The following is a 21,841-nucleotide window of genomic DNA, read 5'->3' on the forward strand; positions in this document are numbered from 1 at the left end:
AAATTATTTCTAGAGGCAGAGAGAGGCAGGATAACTCATCTGGAGGTGTTTCGGAAGCAGAACGAATGAATCTGAGCAGGCAATGCATATTTCCAGTCCAACTGTGCTAATTAATTGGGAAGTGCGAGTTTGCGAGAGAGGGCCAAATTGAGTAGCTGTGAGGGAAAATATTTTTCCCAGTATATTTCCAATGGAGATAAATTGTTGGAGGATTGCTAGTTGGGCATCTCGTTGTAATTCTCTATATTTTCCGCATAATAATAAAACCCCATCTGCTGCACCAATTTTCCCTTCTGGGTTTTTCCGGGGATAATTGTCTAAAAATAATGGTGTCAATTTTATTGTGTGTGCATCTTTTTCTCAAATCCGTATTTTTATTTCCGCAACGTATTTTTATGGGTGAAGAATTGCAGTGTGAATTATTCGCTATTTGTCGTTAACAATTTAACATAATACAAATAAACTGTATTCAGTTGCTGCAGTTCAAGGAATTTTCACTGGGATCTTATGGGATGTTGATGTGATTGAGGAAGACTTCTTGTATTAGAATGTTCGTGTTGTTGTAATGCTTGTGAACGATTGCTGGTGAAAACTGTCGAGTTGCTACTAGCAGCTTTCTGATATGGAGGGGATGGCGAAGGTCTTGAAAAGGGTGTTTTCGAGAGCCTTCTTGTTGAGCAGATGGAATACCACATAAAGTGTGAGCTTGGATAGAGCCATGGCATCTTGGACAGGATCCATTTGATTAAACTACATGCAAGCATTTGTGTTGGAGGAGAATGCACATGCCACCCGTGACCCCACAACAAGAAGAATAGAAGTGGCAGTGTGGCAGAATATTGTGCTTTTGACATTGTTGCAAGGATGGATGAAAGGACTGGTTTGTAGATCTTCACAACCCCCTCCTAGATTTATCTTCACATTGGGAAAGCATCTTAGTCATTTTTAGAAATGTGTGCAACTATCTATTGTCAATTTTCTAGGCAGATGTGCATGGAAGTCATAGCATTCAATTGTTTTTTTAATATCTCATGTCCACTTTTATGCCATATCATTATTGGGAAGGTGTCATACTCATTTTTGAAATGTGTGCAACTACACTTTATCAATTATCTAGGCAGATGCACATGGAAGCCATGACATTAAATTGTTTTTAATGTTTGTCACATCCACTTTCAAGTTTCATGCCATTAATATTATTTCTTACCTCCTCTTTCATGCCATATTTGATAGCATTATAAGATGGAGTGGTTAAATGAGATTTCTCACCTCCAATTTCATGCCATATCATTATAAAAGAAGTGACCTAATGAGAGGGAATGATATAATAAGTGGACAAATTCAGTTTTTATGATGTTTTTTTCCCCAATTTATTTCTAATTTGACAAGATATATTTTTTTTTTTTTTTGAGTTTTTGATGATTTGGGTTTTTTAAAATGGGCTAAAATCTACAAAGACAGTTTTATGGTCAAATTTCCTGTCAGTGAGGGTAACTATAACTTCCAATAAAATTCTTTTTTGGATTTGGGAAAGAATTAAAAAAACAAAGAGTTCAGTTTGTTCACTTATTAGCTTACTCCTTATAAAAACATAGAGTCGGAGCATTAGAATTTAAATTTTAAAATCTAAACTCGAATATGCAAACACTAAAAATATTGATAATTAAAGTTGTTTTATTATTATCACACTTAAACTTTAATGCCATCAATAAAAACTGAGTCGGAGCATTATAAATCATTAGAAAAGAAAAGAGTCATAGCATTAGAATTTAGAATCCTTAATTAAAGCTGTTATTTTTACTATTTCTCACCTTCACTTTTGGTCAACTGAACCTGCAAATGAAAAAATGAAGCTTGTTCACATCAATCAGCGAATCAATGAAATGCATTGGAAAGGAGAGGATGAAGATGTTGTGGGGGCTGTGTATGAAGTTGAGGTGATGGACTGTGAGGGATCTTGGGGGATTTCGATGTGATTGAGGAAGAATTCTTGTATTAGAATGTCGGTGTTGTTTTAATGCTTGTTAATGGTTGCCAGTGAGAACTGTTGAGTTGCTACTAGCAGCTTTGATATGGAGGGGATGGCTAAGGTCTTTAAAAGGGAAAATTTGAGAGTCTTCCTGTTGAGCAGATAGGAATGCCACATAAAGTGTAAGCATGGATAGAGCCATGGCATCTTGGACAGGATTCATTTGATGAAAATATAGGCGAGTATTTTGTGTTGGAGGAGAATGCACATTCCCACCCACAAAAGAACAGAACTAGCAGCATGGCAGAATATTGTTTTTTGCCATTGTTGCATGGATGGATGAAAGGATTGGTTTGTAGATGTTCACAATCCTCTCCCAGATTTATCTTCACATTGTGAAAGCATCATACTCATTTTGAGAAATTTGTGCAACCATCCATTGTCAATTGTTAAGGCAGATGTGCATGGAAGTCATAGCATTCAATTGTCTTTTTTTTTTTGTTATTTCTCATGTCCACTTTCGTGCCATAGCATTGTTGTGGAACTACCCTTTATCAACTATCTAGGCAGATGCGCATGGAAGTCATGGCATTCAATTGTTTTTATTATTTGTCAGATCCACTTTCGTGCTGTTAATATTATTTCTTATGTTTAGTTAGTGAGTGAAGCATTCCAACTCGATTTTATCTTACACATGTTTACTCAGTGAGTAAAGCATTCCAACTAGATCTTATCTTACACATGTTTACTCAGTGAGTTAAGCATTCCAACTAGATTCCATTTTACATATCTTATTGTTTTAATCTTGTCATGGCTTGTATATCCGAAACTCGAGATTACCTCTCCATTTTATCTTATTGTTTAAATCTCGTTATGGCTTGTATTTCCAAAAGTTGTGATTACCCTGTAAGACAATATATTATAAGTTACCATTCATTTACAATGGATGTTCTATGTGGGTGCATCAGAAATTTATGCTATTGCACATTTCCTGAATAATCGTCATTTTACAAAGTGCTGTTGAGTCTTGGACATTTTCTAACACCAGTAATTTATGGTGCAGGCATTTCAGGTCGGCAAATACCAGAGCTGTTATATTCAGAGAACATAAATCCTAGTTTGCTCACTATGAGGAAAGAATATGCATGGCATATAGCTGGGGCCCTTCAACAAGAGGAAGCACAGGTGTGGGCTCTTTTATATCACAACTCTGTTCACGGACTCAGCTTCAACACTTTCATGGGAAATTTAGCGTGAGTGACATTTCTTTAGATATCCCTGGCCTCCTGAAGAATCTTTAACAAACATTTTATTTCTGCCCGCTTGGAACCATAAGAAGGAACATGTGGTGCATAGTTTACACTGAGAGACTAAATTCAGATATGTTTTTGTCATTTGAAAATAAAAGCTTTTTAAAAATGTGTAATTACTTTTATGAGAAGATTTTTCGGCGTAAATCACATTATAATACATTTGTCGACGCATTTTGAACCAATGAGTGTGGTTCATTGTCAGGACAAGTTGAAGAACCAGATCATGGCTGCATGTTAAATAGGGAGAGCAGATCTTCCAACAGCTAAGTTTGACTTGGAAACGGCTATATTGGACTGGGCAACTAGACTGGACCAATGGCTATATTTGACCATGAAACGGCTAAATTGACTAGCCAACCAGACTGGACCAAGGGTTAGGGACATGGACTAATATTAGATAATAATATTTAATTATCATAATATTATTAGATAAATAATTATTCAATGTATTAATAGTGTTTAATATACATATTATCATAATAGTTTTTTAATGTCCTGAATGCTATTAATGTCTAAAATAATAATCTTATGAATGCTATTTATGAATATTTATTTTAATACTTTTATGTTTGTCATGTTTATTATTTCAGTAAAATGTTAACTATATTTATATTAATAGTAAAATAAATCTAGGGAATATTAATAATAATAATCAAGTAAAATGTTAACTATATCTATGTTAATATGTTAATAGTAATTTATTCATAGATCTAGGGATTATTAATATTAATAATAGTATGGAGTTATTATCACTCTTAATATTCCTAAATATATAACTATAATAATAATATTATAAAATTAATTATTATTTTATAAATTATATTATTATTATTGTTTAATAATAGTATTATTATTCTTATTATTATTATTATTAATGGTTTGTATAACTTATTAATAGAACTTATTAATTAAATATAAACTTAAAATATTAAGCTATCTAATGTAAACTTAAACTTTTTAATTAAATATAAAACTTAGATCAATAACCATCTATAATAGATAAATTTTGAAACTCATTAAGTTAGTTATATAATGGACCATCTAATAAATTTAAGGAAAAGAATGAGGGAAATTTCCCTAAAATGACTAAAACCAAAGAGTAACTAAGGAGAGAGAAAATAGTTTGATTTCGCAGGTTAGTTAAAAAACTGTACTCATCAATATTTAGGGATAGAAAAAGGATTTTTATTTCATGAATTGACAATTTGTACAAATCATTAATTGAGAGGTGGTGAAAGAGACCAGGCGACCATAAAAATCAAAGAGACGATAATAATAATAATAATATAATTTATAAAATCATAATTAATTTTATAATATTATTATTATAGTTATATATTTAGGAATATTAAGAGTAATAATAAATCCATACTATTATTAATTTAATAATCCCTAGATCTATTAATAAATTACGATTAACATATTAACATAAATATAGTTAACATTTTACTTGATTATTAATATTAATATTCCCTAGATTTATTTTTACTGTTAACATAAATATAGTTAATATTTTACTTAAATAATAAACATGACTAACATAAAAGTATTAAAATAAATATTCATAAATAGCATTCATAAGATTATTATTTTAGACATTAATAGCATTCAGAACATTAAAAAAATATTATGATAATATGTATATTAAACACTATTAATACATTGAATAATTATTTATCTAATAATATTATTATAATTAAATAATTTTATATAGTATTAGTCCATGTCCCTATCCCTTGGTCCAGTCCGCTTGGCTAGTCAAATTTAGCCGTTTCATGGTCAAGTACAGCCATTGGTCCAGTCTAGTTGCCCAGTCCAAGATAGCTGTTTCCAAGTCAAACTTAGCCTTTGGAAGATCTGCTCTCCCTATTTAACAGCCATGATCTGGTTTTTCAACTTGTCTTGACGATGAACCTCACTTGTTGGTTCGAAACGTGTCGACAAATGTATTATAATGTGATTTAAGCCGAAAAATCTTCTCATAAAACTTGATATCGATCATAGAAGCCTCAATTCAACATGTAATTACTGTAGCAACATATAATGCTTTTTTCCAAAATGATTATTTTCCCAGGATCAAGAGAGTTAGAATATGTGAAAAAGACAAACATTTACTGCTGCTGACTAGTTCTTCTTAATAAAATTAACTCGAACTAGGAAATTTATATCATAAAGCGCTGTTGCAGGCATACACAATTACACACATAATTCATGTTCAGAGATCTTATACAAAAAGACATCTCCTAGCCTGCTAGATATAAAATTTATAGATGTCTTTGGGCAAAAAGTCCTGTTCTTGCTGCAGTTATAAATTTGATAAAAGACTCCTAATATACTAATGGGTTTAAAAAATATAAACGTTAATGGAACTCATAATGACTGGCAGCCTCATCCAGGCTGACATTAAATGTCAGCCAGCAGCCAGCCTTGCTTTCCAATTTCCATAATCTTCAACTAGCTGGTGCACAGTTTTTTCTTACTTTAACTCCCCATGGGCTGAAATAACTGACATTCTTTTATTTGAAGCTCCTGACTGGGATCTGTTGCTCAGATTTACAACCATATTCTTCGTCATACTACATTCTGCTTCTAAGGTGGCTATTTATTGTTTCTGCTGAATTAAGGTGCCCATAATTAGAATTTAACACAGATTGTGTAAGAGTTCCATGGTCATTGTCATGTACCTTTGCAGTGACTGAGAAAAGGAAGGTCCTATTTGTAGCGAATAAAATATATAAATAATATAAATATAATGTAAAAGATAAATATCATAAATAATAGTTAGTTAAGCTAGTAATTAGGTTGAAGAGACATGTCTAATAGGACATGGCTCTTCATGAAGAGACGCTTGGTATATAAGCAAGCCTCTCGTTCTCATTTGTAAATCATTCGTTCATTCTTATTCATTTTATTTAATATAATATTTATATCCTAAATGGATATTTTGACATTTTGGGAGTAATTAATTTGTAGAAGGAACTTTGTTGGCTTCATTTGGTATCAGAGCCACGTTTGGCTGATCACCAGGCCTTTGGCTATCAACCTATCATCAACCTTGTTGTTGTTAGAATTGAAGTGTTTCACCACACATTGAGAGATTCTCCATTTTTTAGGTCTTTGGCCATTTGCTACTATTTAAAAAAATAATAATAATAAAGAATAAAGAAGAAGGGTATATAAAAAAAGAGGAAAGGAAATGATATATTCTGAACAAAAAAAAAGTGAATATATATATATATATATATATATATAAAGGTTTTACATTATTGATAAAAAGTGCATAATAAAGATAAGCGGGAATCTTTTCAAGTATATTTAAGACTTTTTACTTGGAGAAGCCTGTGGTTTTAGAAACCAGTGGTAAGTTTTACATTTTACGTGGAGAACATTAACCGAGGTTTTAGAAACAACCCATGGTAATTGCCCATGGTATTTTAAAAGTAGAAGATATTTTGATAACATTGGAGAAAAAAAATGTGATCTAAATAATTTTATCGTTCAAATCTAAAGATTGTGACCGTACCAAGAGCAATGTTGCACGAAGCGGAAGCGTCATTTTCCAAAAATCTAGGGAGCGAAGCGTCCGCGGAAGCGTCTGCTATATATATATATTTTTATATATTTTTTTGCATTTATACTCAAAACAAACATCCCAAATACCAAATTAATTGTAGAAGACATGAAAACATGCATATTTTTGCATAAATCAAGATAGATATGGCATCCATGATTCCATTGTAGTTACTAGTATGTACAACAATCATCTATATTCTAGCTATTACAAACATACATCAAATTTTTAAGCATATTATAAAACATAAAACTATAAAAAGTATTAACCCGCGTAATAAATAATTTAGTTCTTATCCTAATATAATTCTTTCTATTTTCTGGTTCCATATTTTTAACCCGTATCTTATTTAGATTCTTAGATAACTTGGTTCCATTAAAACAATATTATTGAAATTATTCAATCCACTCAAATTTATTTAACCATTTCTTTTTCTTTCTTTTTCGTATAAATTTTAAAACATTTCTTTATTATTATATGCACATAAACATAAACATAATTTATGATTCACATAGCCAATTGACAGTCTCGGTTGATTTAAATGTATAATGATAAGAAGTTTCCTCGGTTTTCCATACAAAAAGTCTAACATATATTTAATATTCGACCACGCATAAACATAAATCATGGTTTACGGAACCATTTGGCACTCGCCACAGTTCTAGATGAAGAGGCTTAATTTGAACTTCGTTTATTCGGATGGAAATATATTACCCTGAACTTTACATTGTTATTCACATTGAATCAGTATATAATATGGACAATATTCAAACAAATAAATAGAATCGAAAGTTTTTACGAGAGATTTTATAGTTTATAGTCACTCGAAAAATAAACAGAATTGATTCACCGAATGCACAACAATATTATTTTCAAGATGAGAATTTATAATTTAGAATGACATGAAAACCGGGCAAAAAAGTCAATAAAATTGATTCTACATTAATAGGAATGATATTGACTCGTTATTGATCATATAACGCCAACAAAGACCAGAGTCTCAAATGAGCATAGCTGCAATATTATGATCAGAGATCAGCGAAGACACCCCGTGCCCGAAGCGTCTGCCGAACCGCGCTTCCGGGCAGGTTGCGTGGCGCCACCCCGTGCCCGAAGCGTCTGCCGAACCGCGATTTCGGGGGGCCGCAACATGAAATGGCAAGAATCGTTTTTTTTGCCCGGAATCGCGCCACCTCCAAAACGGAATCGCGCTTCCAGTGGGGATTCCGGATCGATTCGCTCCGATCCGCGATTCTGCCTTTGGATCCCGGGGGGGGCCGATTCCTGCAACACTGACCAAGAGTCATGTCTCATCCAAATTTTCTGAGAAAAAAATATTATTATAATTATAAAAAGGGATACTATATAAGCCTTATATAGTTACATATAAAAGGAAAAGCGGGTCTCAAAAAGTATATATAAATTTTATATAATTATAATTTTATAATATATATAAATTAAAATTATATAATATATATAATTTATAATTATAGATATTAAAAAATTTTATTATTATATAAAAATTCTATTAAAAGAGTGAACAAGAAGAAGAGAATATTTGAAATATATATATATATATATATATAAATAAGATTTTTATAAGAGAAGTGGAAATATATTTTATAGATTAAAAAAATAAATTATATAAAAAGAAAGTAAAAAAAAAGGAGAGAGAATATATCATATAAAATTAAAAAAAATATAGAAAAAAAAATAAATAAATTGTCGAAAAAAAGGAATATAAAAGAAGTGAAGAAAAAGAAAAAATATGGAATCCATGAGTAAGGAACAAAGACAATCAATCACGAGGGATATAGAACAATTAATTACAATATTTGAGCAGATTGAGAAGAGAAAGAGAATGGATTCCTTCTTCGATTCTCTACATCCATCATCACTTCCACAGAATGATGTTATCCAGTGTACCGAGAAAGTGCAGCTAAAAGATCAAGAGAATGACAAAATAGCCAAAATTCAACAAAGCAAGGAAGTGTTAGAATGCGAACATAAAAATCTTGTGGATATACATTACAAAGAAATAATGGAAAAGGACGAAGAAATTTCTCGTCTCAAGGACCACGTCGAAAAATTACTGGCACAAGTGAAGAAGACTAAAGTCTCAAAGAAAGAACTCAAGCAACATTTATCAGAACAAGAAGAGGAAAATTTACGTTTAAAGAACCTTAATAAAAATTTATTAGAACAAATCAGAGATCTAAAAGATGAAAAACTTAAAATTCAAAACACTGAAAATAAGGTTGATGAATCAAAAACCAAAGAACTTTTACGTCTGAGAAACCATAATCAAAGTCTGCTCAATCAAACTAAGAAACTTAAGGAGGATAAGAAAGCATTAAAAGATAAGTTGGAACAAGTCACTCAAGTAGAAGTATCAGAATCTCCAGTCGCAACCGTTCAAGTTGAAAATAAGGGAACGAATACCGATCCCGTGAATATGACAGCTCAAGAAGACAAGTCAGTTGAAGAAACGACACACGTAGATGTTGCAGAACAGACTATGGACATCCCAAGTGAATGTTCCATAACCATCTCAACAACATCTTCACCAGAAGAAAATCTAAAAAATTTATATCGGCATCCGAATCATGAGAATAGACAAATCAACCAAGCTGTGTATCAGGACCATTCAAATTGTAGACAACAAATTAATGTTTCAGAGAATAATGACGTAACATCAATTCCGTCTTATGCTGACAAGTCGTTACAAAATTTTAGTGATCAAAATGCTATACAGAAGATTAATCTGGGACGGTCACTTAGAAGATCATACCGACTTGTATCGACGAGGATGACTATCCCGAGACAAAAAGACGTTCGAAGCCGAAAAAGTGATCAAGCCTTTTGTCATCGACAAGTTTTGAAGACAAAGCTTTTTGAGGAAGGAGGCAATGTAACGAATAAAATATATAAATAATATAAATATAATGTAAAAGATAAATATCATAAATAATAGTTAGTTAAGCTAGTAATTAGGTTGAAGAAGCATGTCTAATAGGACATGACTCTTCATGAAGAGACACTTGCTTGGTATATAAGCAAGCCTCTCGTTCTCATTTGTAAATCATTCATTCATTCTTATTCATTTTATTTAACGTAATATTTATATTCTAAATGGATATTTTGACATTCCAAGTCTTTTGGGAGTAATTAATTTGTAGAAGGAACTTTGTTCTCTTCACTATTACACTGATTTTGTTCATGATTGTTGATTTTTTTAGCTTTGGAAGTTCTTATGTATAGGCTTGTGCCTAACATGCAGGAGAAGAAGACCTCTTTAGGTCCTCTGTAGCTTATATTTTCCTCGGCGGGCCATTTTCTCAGTAGGGGAGCCATTGTAAGTTGTGAAATTATTTGAATGAACAACAAATTTAAGGGCAGTAAATTCTGTGTGCATATTTGCGGGGATTGGTTTAATTTTTTTGCTTTCCCTAAAATTTATTTACTTGCCAGTTAAAATCCCACTGGTCCTTTTTATTCAATAAAGCTGAAATTTAATTTAAAATCAGCAAGGGATTTACTATGGAATAATTAGTCACCTACTGGGATTTGAAACTTAACAGTCCTCCCCAGAAGCTTCGAAATTTGCCATTAAGTAGTGGGAGAATAGTATGTTCTTGAAAAGATTTCCCAAATCATCAAGACATGCTGTATTTAGGTGCCTGTGAATGCCCACAGAAAGCTCAGCAGCAGAAAAATGAAATCTTTTCTCTCAATTATAAGCTGAGGTACATCAACAACCCTCACACTAGCATCAGTTTCAACTCTCCCTGTCACACTTTATGTTTAATGTAATTTGTGTCCAAGTATGAATGCAGCTGATGGTTAGGACTCCATTGTGGTGTCATATCAATCTGTCAAGTACAGGTAAGAGCTTATATGTTTTGAAAGTGACACTAATGCTTGAATACTCTGTAGCCCCAACTTCAATGAATAGCAGTTGCACTAGGAAATGCTTTTTAGCCTCCGATTTATAAAGAAATGTACGCCGTAGAGCACCATGCCATAATTCTTCTTATACATTCCTAGGGTATGAGTAATGAGGGTGCTCTACATGGTCAAAGGGTCAACATCGTGGAGTAGAATAGAAGCTCGAGACTAAATGAAACAACTAAAAACTTCATAATATCACCTAAATATGGTCTGTGTCTCTGGATTCAGATCTGTGCTTTCTGTGAATATGAGTTGTATGACGGATTCATATACAGATGGTTGTTGAATGTCAGCTGTATGATAATTGGTGGAGGTCGTAAAATGACTTACGGGACACTGTATGAATGCAGCAGCTATATGGTGATTAGCTGGTGAATGCAATTGAAATAAGTACGGTGACATATACAGATGGATGATCGTATGGTGACTAGTAATTGTTGTATGGTGGCTGAGTTAATAAAATGTACAATGATTGGCTACTGCAAGTTAGAAATCAGTGCGATGATGTGATTTCTGTAGGATCACTGCCTGCCTTCTCAACCACAGAGCCTGATCACTTCCTGCCTTCTCAATCACATAGCCTGATCCAGAGACTGCTGAGAGAATTGAAACCATGTCCTCCCAATAGCAGAGGTGCTTTAACTATGGGGACTCAACCAACTGAACTTCTGCTTTAACTATGGAGACTCAACCAACTGAGCTAACTGTTATTATGAATAACTTGTGTATTTATTTCAATGGAGTTTTCCTCATATATATTTTGGTGAATGCAATTGAAATAACTACGATGGCATATACAGATGGATGATCGCATGGTGACTAGTAATTGTTGTATGGTGGCTGAGTTATACAGATGGATGATCGTATGGTGACTAGTAATTGTTGTATGGTAGCTGAGTTAATAAAATGTACAACAGAATGTACAGTGATTGGCTACTGCAAGTTAGAAATCAGTGCGATGATGTGATTTCTGTAGGATCACTGCCTGCCTTCTCAACCACAGAGCTTGATCCAGAGCCTGATCACTTCCTGCTTTCTCAACCACAGAGCCTGATCTAGAGAGTGCCTGCCTTCTCAACCACAGAGCTTGATCCAGAGCCTGATCACTTCCTGCTTTCTCAAGAACAGAGCCTGATCCAGAGAGCGTCTAGAGAATTGAACCCATGACCTCTCAATAACAAAAGTTCTTTAACTATAGAGACTCAACCAACTAAGTTAACCCTCGAGGCAGAATAACACAATATGTTATTATGAATAACTTGTATATTTATTTCAATGGAGTTTACCTCATATATTTTTGTTCATTGAGCAAATCTTTTCCACTTGTGGATGTGGGATAGACTTCTTTACACAAAAATAGAACATAAAATAACCTAAAGTGATAAAGTGACTTTATTACACAGTAAGTAATCTAATACTCCTTAATAATTCTTTATAATTATGCTGAACATGCTAATACTAAAGTCACTGTTACATTTTTCATATTATGGTAAAGGACTCCTTATCATAAAGTTACGTTGGAGCATATTATGATAAAGGTCTGCTGCATCTTGACTGGTGTCGGGCTGCTTGTTTATTAATTCCACTCCATTTTTTTTTTATTTCTGTTGTTCATTATCTCCCGTGCAAAATCATCATCTCTGCTATGACAGTTCGAATACAAAAGTGCCGGCTTCAATACAAAGCGTCCTCTCTGTTATTTCTTCAGTTACACCATCGGATAAGTGTAGGATATTGTTCTTACGGTTAGGTCAAATGCTGCCATCATTAATATCATCCAATTGAATTATATAATATGCTCAACAAAATAATTAATATATATGTATAATAAGATTTCTGTGTTATTTCTCTGATTTAATTTTTCTTTTCTTTTCTTTGTGGCCATATTTTATTTTTTTATGTAAGTTTCAAATGAAAATAAAATATATGATCTTTCCTTTCAACAAAATTGGAGACATGATAGAAGTGGAGTCACATGTAAAATATATATGTTTATTACAATAGAGTCAGTTGATACAATGGAAATATTCCCCTTTTTATGTCATTCACTGGGCTGTTGCATTTTCCCATAACCTAACCACCTCATTTATAATTTTTAATTAATTCTGCCTAACATACAACTACTAAAGTCACCATTACTTTTATCGTAGTAAATGAATTCTTATCATTGAGTTATATTGAAATTTTGTACTCCAACAAAAAAAATTCTTTTGGTGGAACTTAGACCTTTGCCCATTATAGAGTTCTTTTGGGTGCTTATGCCTAAAATTTAAATTTCCTCAAAATTTGGGTTCGGCAGAAGTCATGCTGGATGCATGACATGATTCAGGTCAGTTTAGTCTCTCGAATGTGAGAGATGGAGCATTTAAATACTCTGCTGCATAGTCGAAAGACCTGCGGTTCAATTGAACAATACTTGAACTTAATGACCTTCTGAGACTTAATATGTATTGGTGTTCTTCGCAGAAGTCAAATGCTGAAAATTAAATACAGAAGTTAATGAACTAAGTGTAGGCATTTACTTTATTGTCTCAGACACTACAGGAGTCACTGCTTTGCAGCTGACAGGAACTAAGGTCGATGAATGTACAGAGTTGGACGTGGACCAAGTATATTGCTGGTCAAGGACAAAGAAGGGTACATCTATGGAGGTTATGCTTCTCAGCCGTGGGAAAGACACAACAACTTCTATGGTGACATGAAGTCCTTTCTTTTCAGTCTATCCCCAAGGGCAGCTTTATATCGACCTACAGGGGCTAACGGCAATATGCAGTGGGTAAGCTCTCCACATTTCTAGTATGTCACTTTTCAGTGTATGTTGGCAATTTCTCTAATAAATAGTTATTTTGTTGATTGATTTCAAGTCTACAATTGACATGGAGGTGAAAGTGCATAAATTCAGCTTTTTTCTAGGGTTTCTAGAAATCTTTTTTCAGTTCAAGGTTTCATTTTCCTTGTATCTCCTTCCACTTGGATAAGCCTTTGAAACTTCTGTTGTCTCCTCCTTGGTTTTCATCCTTGCTCCTTGACTTCATAGGCGCCAAATTCAATAAATCTATGATACCAAGATAAAACTGATAATAACAAAAGAATAACACAAGATGATTTCATTATAAAATTGAAGGGAATATATACAACTTGTGGACATAATGACCAATGTTTTAGAACTTGGACTCGGATTAGGAACTGAGGATCCCATTGGAGTCGGACTGGAATCAGACCTCTTTATAGTTTATGGACTGGTTTACTAAAAAAATACATAAAATATTAAAATTTTAATGAAAAATATATTTTAAAAATTTCAAACTATTAGAGACAGGTATGTTGAAAAATGTAACTAGGTTCAGTCTTCATAATTATCATTATATCAATATGTATTTCATGTAAAAGAAAAAAGAAGGAAAATAAATTTATTATTATTATTATTTTCTACTCAAGCATGTTCTTTATGATTCTAGGGGTTATTGAGTCAAAAGAAAATTTGTCATGAGTCAAAGTCCCATTTGGAAATATTTGTAAGAATTATTTTATTTTATTTTTATTTTGGGTCAAAAGAGTCAATCAAAAGAATCAATTTTATAACCGCAAGACCAAGTCGGCCCTCCAGATGGACAAGTAGGCCAGCCCATAAGTTGTATCTCTTCATATGGTCGAACAACTATATATTGCAACTTTGCCTCACATTTTGGTAACCAATTCGATTTCTGTGCAAGCAAGAAGAAGAAAATCAGTGAAAAGGAGAAAGAGAGTGATGTCTAAAGAGAAAGAAAGTCTTGTTTTCTGCCCTAATCTGGCCACACGTGTGAGTATTCTCTGCGGTTTTTCAGTGCTGTTACAGGGCTGAAATTTCAGGGGCTGAATTTTTAGGAGATGACTAAAATTCAGAAATTTGACCAGCATGGACTTTGATGACTTTGACTTGGTGGAAGAGACTTGGAAGAGGGCTGACTTGGGTTCTTTGTGGCTGTCTTGGTCTTGACTCTTGGGTCTTGGATATCTCGCTTTGATCTGATTCTATAAGAAGAGGATTTTCTTGGGTTTTCTCCCTTGTGGGGGTTTGCCTTTGCTTGGAGCCTAATTCCCTGTGTTCTTTGTCTCCTGTGATATTCATATTTTGTATTTTGGTAATTGCTTGTTGAAGAAGAACATAATAAATTAAATAAGAAGCCAACAACCATTCAGAAGTAATTATCAAGTAAGAGAAATCTACCTAATCTTCATGCCTATTGATTTCTCAACATGGTATCAGAGCTAAGGTGAAGGGAAAGGCAGATTGGAGATCACATCTTGTTGGCTCATCTGAAGATATACATCTCTCTAGAAAAGAAGACTTAAAGACAGGAGCACTATTGGTGAAGCCCTCAGATGTCAAAAAGGAGCAGAGGCATCAAGAGACAATAGTCAAGGTCTGAGACATCCAAAAATTCTCTCGGTGGTCTAGATCTAAGTTAAGTGAAACCTTAACCAAAGTCTGTAGCATGATTCAAAACCTGAGATCTTGTTCTGAAATCTCCATGATCCAAATCAATGTAGATAATATAGGCGAAATATCGCCGAATAGCGTAAATATCGTGATATTTTCGGCAAGCCGAAATATCCCGAGAAAATATCGCGATATTTCTGAGATATCGGCGATATATCAGCAAAATATCGCGCAATGATAGAAAATATCGCCAGGCATGTTTTGCCGCGGCTAGAAAAAGGAAAACTTGGTTTTTTTTCTTCATTTTTGTTTCTGAGTGTTGGAGAAGGAAGGAGAAGAGTTTTGTGGTGGTTGTCAAGGAGGGTTTGAGGATCAAACAACGATTATCACCACCAACTAAGATTTTTTTGTGGATCAAAGATTGAAGAATAGTGAGACAAACTTCATTTCTTCCATTAACAGGTATGTTCTTAAAAACCCCTATGTTAATGATTTTTTCATAGATTTAGGGTTATGCTTGCTTGCTTCTTTGCCTACCAACATTTTGTTTCTTTGTTTTTCTCCATTTGCTATGATTTTCATGCCCATGAGCCAATGCAAGGGTTTTCTCCATATTTGGACAGCAAGCTTCATTTTTCTTTTCAACTTTCTTATGCACCCTCTTATTGCCATTTTTTATTCACATTGCAAAATGCAAATAATGTAGTAATTTTTTTTGAATGAGGTGGTTATTACTTATTATTTTTTCATTTTGTGTTGGGGGGTTTAATGCCAATTTTTTGTTTTTTTTGTGCCCTAGGTTTGAATTAGTTCACTACAAATGTCAAATATGCCAAAAGCCTTGGACCCATTTTGGGAGTATTGTAGGAATTTACAGGATAAGTTCCTCAGACAGAACACCAAAGGACACCGCTCACAAACAGATCACAGATCAATACACCAATACTTTTGACGTGGTTAAAACCCTCAAAGAGGGAAACAGTCCACGGCCTGAGCCAACGCGGCCACTTCAGGCAATTTATTAATAAAAGAATGAAAATTTACATAAGCTTCTCTCATGGACGGTTTACCTACAAATGACCCTCCATGCTCTTTAAATAGAGATCATGGACCAATCGGGTGTTAAGCCAAGGATCAAGTGTCGGTAATACCGAGGAGAGAATGAACCGTCGGATCACTACATATCGTGACCGTCAGATTGTAAGTTACAAAATGTACATAGTAAAGAAACACACTTTACCTAACTCTATACTAGACCAAGTTATACTTAACTATTTCCTATGTGTCGGAATATCCTAACATCCCCCCTTAAGAACAACTTGGGATAGGATTGAAGGATTTACAAATATGACACAATAGGAGAAGGAAGGAGGCACTAGAGCCTATCCGCCCTTAGTGACAACTTCCTGAACTCCAACCATAAATCGAAGTTTAGTGAACTTCGCCTCTGTGAGAGCCTTTGTAAAGATGTCTGCAACTTGATCATCTGTTGAACAATATTGCACTTCAAGAACATGGTCGTGAATGATCTTTCTGATGAAGTGCATGTGCAGTTCAATGTGTTTGCTGCGCTGATGTTGGACTGGATCTTTGCATAGTTGAATGGCACTTTGATTATCACACCAAAGTGTAGTCGGATGTTGCTGCTGAAAGCCAAACTCTGACAGGATCTGACGAAGCCACAAGGCTTCCTTACTAGCTTCTACGGCACCACGATACTCTGCTTCTGCTGAAGAAAGAGAAATGGCACCTTGTTTCTTGCAAGCCCATGTAATAGGTCCTGAACCAAGAGTGAACACATAACCTGCAGTAGACTTCCGATCATCAGGGTCACCAGCCCAATCGGAATCAGTGAAACCAACCAATAGAGGAGCTGCTTCGGCACTGTAATGAATCCCAAACTGAACTGTACCTCGAACATAACGAAGTATTCTTTTAGCTGCTTTCCAATGACTTTCATGTGGGTTTTGCATAAACCGAGCAACAAGGCCAACAGCAAAGGAAAGGTCAAGACGAGTATGGGTTAGATACAAAAGTTTTCCTACAAGTTGACGGTATAAGGTAGCATCAACTTCAGGAGAAGTACAAGTGACTGAAAGTTTGACTCCAGACTGAAAGGGAGAAGGGGCTGGCTTACAGTCTTCCATGTGAAAATGGCGTAGAATATCACAGGCATACTTGGACTGGGAAAGGGAAATACCTTCCTTGGATTGCAAGACTTGAAGACCAAGAAAATAATGTAAGTGTCCTAAGTCTGTCATTTCAAACTTCCTTTTAAGGCTAGACTTCACATGGTTTATAAGGTTGGGATCACTACCAGTCAGGATCAAATCATCAACATAAAGAACAAGAATGATAAGAGACTTGCCCACTTTCTTGGTGTAGACAGTATTGTCAGAATGACACCTAGAAAAGCCATTTTCTAAAAGAAAGTTATCCATTTTGGCATACCAAGCTCGAGGAGCTTGCTTGAGACCATAAAGGGATTTCTTAAGCCGACATACAAGGCTGGAGTCTGTTTGTATAAAGCCAATAGGTTGTTCCATATAGATTTCTTCATGGAAGTCCCCATGTAAGAAGGCAGATTTAACATCCATCTGATGGACTTCCCATTTGAAAGAGGCAGCAAGGGAAAGAACAAGGCGGATAGAGTTCATTTTGGCAACAGGGGAGAAGGTTTCAGTATAGTCAATGCCTTCAACTTGTGAAAAACCCTTAGCAACAAGACGAGCTTTATGTTTATCAACTTTTCCATCTGGTCCATACTTGGTTCTGTAAACCCATTTGCATCTAACAAGTTTTCGTCCCTTTGGTAGAGGAACAAGATCCCATGTATCATTTGCCAATAATGAATGATATTCTTCATTCATAGCTGCTTCCCAATCTGGATGGCCTGAAGCTTCTGCAAAGGTGTCAGGATCATAATTCACTGAAGCTTGAGCCAGTAAAGAAGAGGCTCTATCGAACTGAGAACGTGTACGTCGCTGATCTGTAGGATCACCGGCAAGATCACTTGCTGCATCCCGAGTAGCACGGACCCATTTTGGAAGCTGAGGAGCTGAAGGAGGATCCTGAGAAGGTGGGGGAGGATTGTCATCCTCACTTTCATCATCTGAAGAAGAAATATTTTCAAAAGTAGAAGAGATAGGAAGAGGTGGCACATCCGCCGAACTAGGCTCGTAGGCCGATATATTTTCAGCAAACTTTACATCTCTTCTAATGATAACATTCTTGGACTTAAGTGGAATAAGTCTATATCCTTTGACATCTTCAGAATATCCAACAAAGATACATTTTTCACTCTTAGGTTCTAAAGCTTTATGTTTCTCATCTGGAATATGGGCCCATGCTTCACTTCCAAAAACACGAAAGTGACTTACATCTGGTTTAATTGAGCTCCATGCTTCTTCTGGAGTGATATTCTTTAAAACCTTAGTAGGAGTGCGATTTATTATGTAATTTGCACAGTTAATTGCTTCTGCCCAATAATTAAGACTAAGTCCTTTAGATTGAAGCATACAATTAGCCATTTCCTTTAAGGTGCGATTCTTCCTTTCAGCTACACCATTTTGTTGTGGAGTATATGGAACAGTATGTTGCATTTGAATTCCATTCTCAGTGCAAAAATTGATGAATTTGTTGTTAACATATTCTCCGCCATTATCAGATCTTAGCTTAAGAATTTGATGTCCAGATTGTTTTTCAACAAAGGCCTTAAAGGCCAAGAACATGTTAAATACTTCACTCTTGAGTTTTAAGAAGTATACCCAAGTGCGTCTGGAGAAATCATCAATGAAAGTTAAGAAATACTTGTAGCCAGAGAATGAAACAACTGGAAGTGGACCACATAAATCACTATGCACGAGTTGTAAAGGGGCTGAGGCGTGCCAAGAGGCACGTTTTTCAAAACTATCCCGATGATGTTTTCCGAGTACACATCCGAAACAAACACCATCTCTGCAAGATACCATTGGAAGACCTGTCACCATATTTTCTTTACATAGATTCTGAAGGGAGCGATAGTTTAAGTGACCAAATCGCTCATGCCAAAGTTTGCTCACTTCATCGTTATGAGCAACAAATACTGAGGGAAGATTTGATGACCCAAAGTTGTGAAACTTATACAACCTTGTAGAATCATCAGCAATGCCAGTAGCTAAAATCTGTCTAGGATCTCTTAGGTCCTTAATTACAACATCGTGAGGTGAAAATTCAACGATTTTACCTTCACCTGAATGAGTTATCTGATATACAGATAGAAGGTTGCAGGATAAGGTTGGAACACATAATACATCATTAAATTGACCATTGTCTATATGAACAGTTCCAGTCCCTACAACACTAAGAGATCTATCATCACCAACATATATATTTTTGGTGTTACAATCATTTAAAGAAGAAAACATGGCTTTGTTTTTGGCCATGTGATAAGAAGCTCCAGAATCAATGAGCCACTCATGAGAATGAGAAGAAGAAGATACATTTAGTGCATAGCCAGACCGAGATGCTTGACAACCACATGCAGAAAGTGCTATTCTTGAAGATGAAGTTGAAGTTGAAGAGTGCTCCAAATGGATGTTATGCTTCTTCATTGCTGCTTCGAAGGCTTCCATCTTCTTAAAGCATTTGGATTCTAAGTGGCCATCTCGATTACAAAAGTTGCAATGTCTATCAGTCTTCTTCCCTTTGTTTTTATTTGTCTTATCATTTTGTTGAAATGATTTTTCATTTTGAGGCTGAAATTGCTTAGGACCCTTGTTTGGTTTAGGACCATTCCTTTTAGGATACAACTTCTTAAGATTCTTTGAATTTGGTTGTTGCTGGGCGGCTAACGCTTTCTTAGAAGAGTTTCCAAGATTAAGAAGACCAAGGTGTAAGAGTTTTTCTTGTTCTCTTATTAAAGAATCACAAAAGGAATCAAAGGAAGGGGACTTGTAGGCTTGTCCTTGAGAAATGAAGGCTTCTCTTGTAGAATGGAAGGTGGAAACAAACACAGAATAGGCTGGTCCCAACTTAGTAAGAATGGAATAGATAAGGCTACTATCTTCTTTCTTAACCTTAACACCTTCCAAGAGAAGTCTAAGGGTCTTGAACTTGGATAAAAAATCTTCAATGCAAGAAAAATTATTAGGGTCCAATGTAAGCAACTCATTTTCAAGTTGATGGGCTTTAAGTTCATTTTTAATTCCAAAAACTTTAGTGATCTGTTTCATTGCTTCCTCAGGAGTATCAAGTTCTGCAATATGGAATCTAAGATCTGGAGAAATAGACATCCCTATCAACCCACGTGCTTGATCTTGCCTATTTTCCCATTTAGCTGCCTTATCTTCATTTTTCAGTTTGGTTTCTTGGCCTGAGGCTATTCTGTAAAGACCTTTACTTCTAAGTAAATCCACAATGTAGGACCACCATTGGAAGTAGTTGGTGCTGTCAAGAATAACTTGGCATGGACTTTCCATTTTAACAGAAACTGAAGCTATAGATGCTGAAACTAAGTGTTCCAATGGAAAGATCTCGAAAAATTAGGCTGTTTCAAAAAAAACGGTTCTGAAAACGGCTTCCAGATGAAGAAGTTATGGCTTTTTGAAGAAAATTTGATGAAGATGCCGACGAAGTGCGGGAATGTGCGGAAATGAAAAATCCGCCCCCACAAAAAGGAGACTTGAACTCAAGACCTCTACTCTCATAAATTAGCTTTGGACCAAGTGAGCTATACAAAAAGTTTGAGAGAGAGAGAGGGGGTGGGGTTGAAGCTTTGGGTTGCGTGCTTGCTTTGAGAAAGCTCTTTTTCCCTACAAAACAAAAAACACAAAACCCAACACGAACATACAAAAAAAACGAACCTTGCGGCTCGAAGTTAGCTTTAGCCGGAAACTAAATATTTTCCTCAATGTTTCTGATTTTCCGAGATCACACTAAGGCGCAGCGGAAAAGAGCATACGCATGAGAAAAATCCTTCCTTTCTGTTTCTGATTTGCCCAGATCGCACAGAGTCACGGGGCAAAGAGCATACGTAGAAATGAAAGGTATAGATCCGGTAATAAAAAAAACAAAAAGCTAAATAAACCGAAACCGAAATAAACAGAGAGAAAATAACTGTAAACTGCAAATAAACACTGTATACCTCCAGATCTTAAAAATGACGTAGCTAGGGCTATCGGAAACCTTTTTGCGTGAAACGAAAGGGGTTCCTCACTGGAATAGATGCTCCCAACACAATAGAGCAGTCCTCTCGGCCCGAAAGTAGTCAGAAACAGTAGATCTAGGAAACGATAGTCGGATGCAGTTCTACCGGCTTCAGATTTGGATCACCAACGGACGCGGCCCTCAAATAGCTCTGATACCATGTAGGAATTTACAGGGTAAGTTCCTCAGACAGAACACCAAAGGACACCGCTCACAAACAGATCACAGATCAATACACCAGTACTTTTGACGTGGTTAAAACCCTCAAAGAGGGAAACAGTCCACGGCCTGAGCCAACGCGGCCACTTCAGACAATTTATTGATAAAAGAATGAAAATTTACATAAGCTTCTCTCATGGACGGTTTACCTACAAATGACCCTCCATGCTCTTTAAATAGAGATCATGGACCAATCAGGTGTTAAGCCA

General features: G+C 35.1%; 1 protein-coding gene across 3 annotated transcripts in view; it reads left to right on the forward strand.

Annotated features, from left to right (window-relative positions):
* Window positions 1–21,841, forward strand: part of LOC149199517 (TLD-domain containing nucleolar protein) — a 230,361-nt gene that overhangs the window by 190,585 nt on the left and 17,935 nt on the right. For 2 of the 3 annotated variants that reach the window (XM_089402472.1, XM_089402473.1), the window contains 2 exons: window positions 3,033–3,222; window positions 13,397–13,580. In XM_089402472.1, the coding sequence (XP_089258598.1) occupies window positions 3,033–3,222; window positions 13,397–13,580 (374 nt within the window). The remainder of the gene's footprint in view (window positions 1–3,032; window positions 3,223–13,396; window positions 13,581–21,841) is intronic. The other variant, XM_089402474.1, reaches the window with a different exon arrangement.

Source organism: Pinus tabuliformis, chromosome 2_1 (assembly GCF_031772625.1).
Source record: "Pinus tabuliformis cultivar Carrire ecotype Pingquan chromosome 2_1, CPIR1, whole genome shotgun sequence".
In the NCBI taxonomy this organism is placed as follows: Eukaryota; Viridiplantae; Streptophyta; class Pinopsida; order Pinales; family Pinaceae; genus Pinus; species Pinus tabuliformis.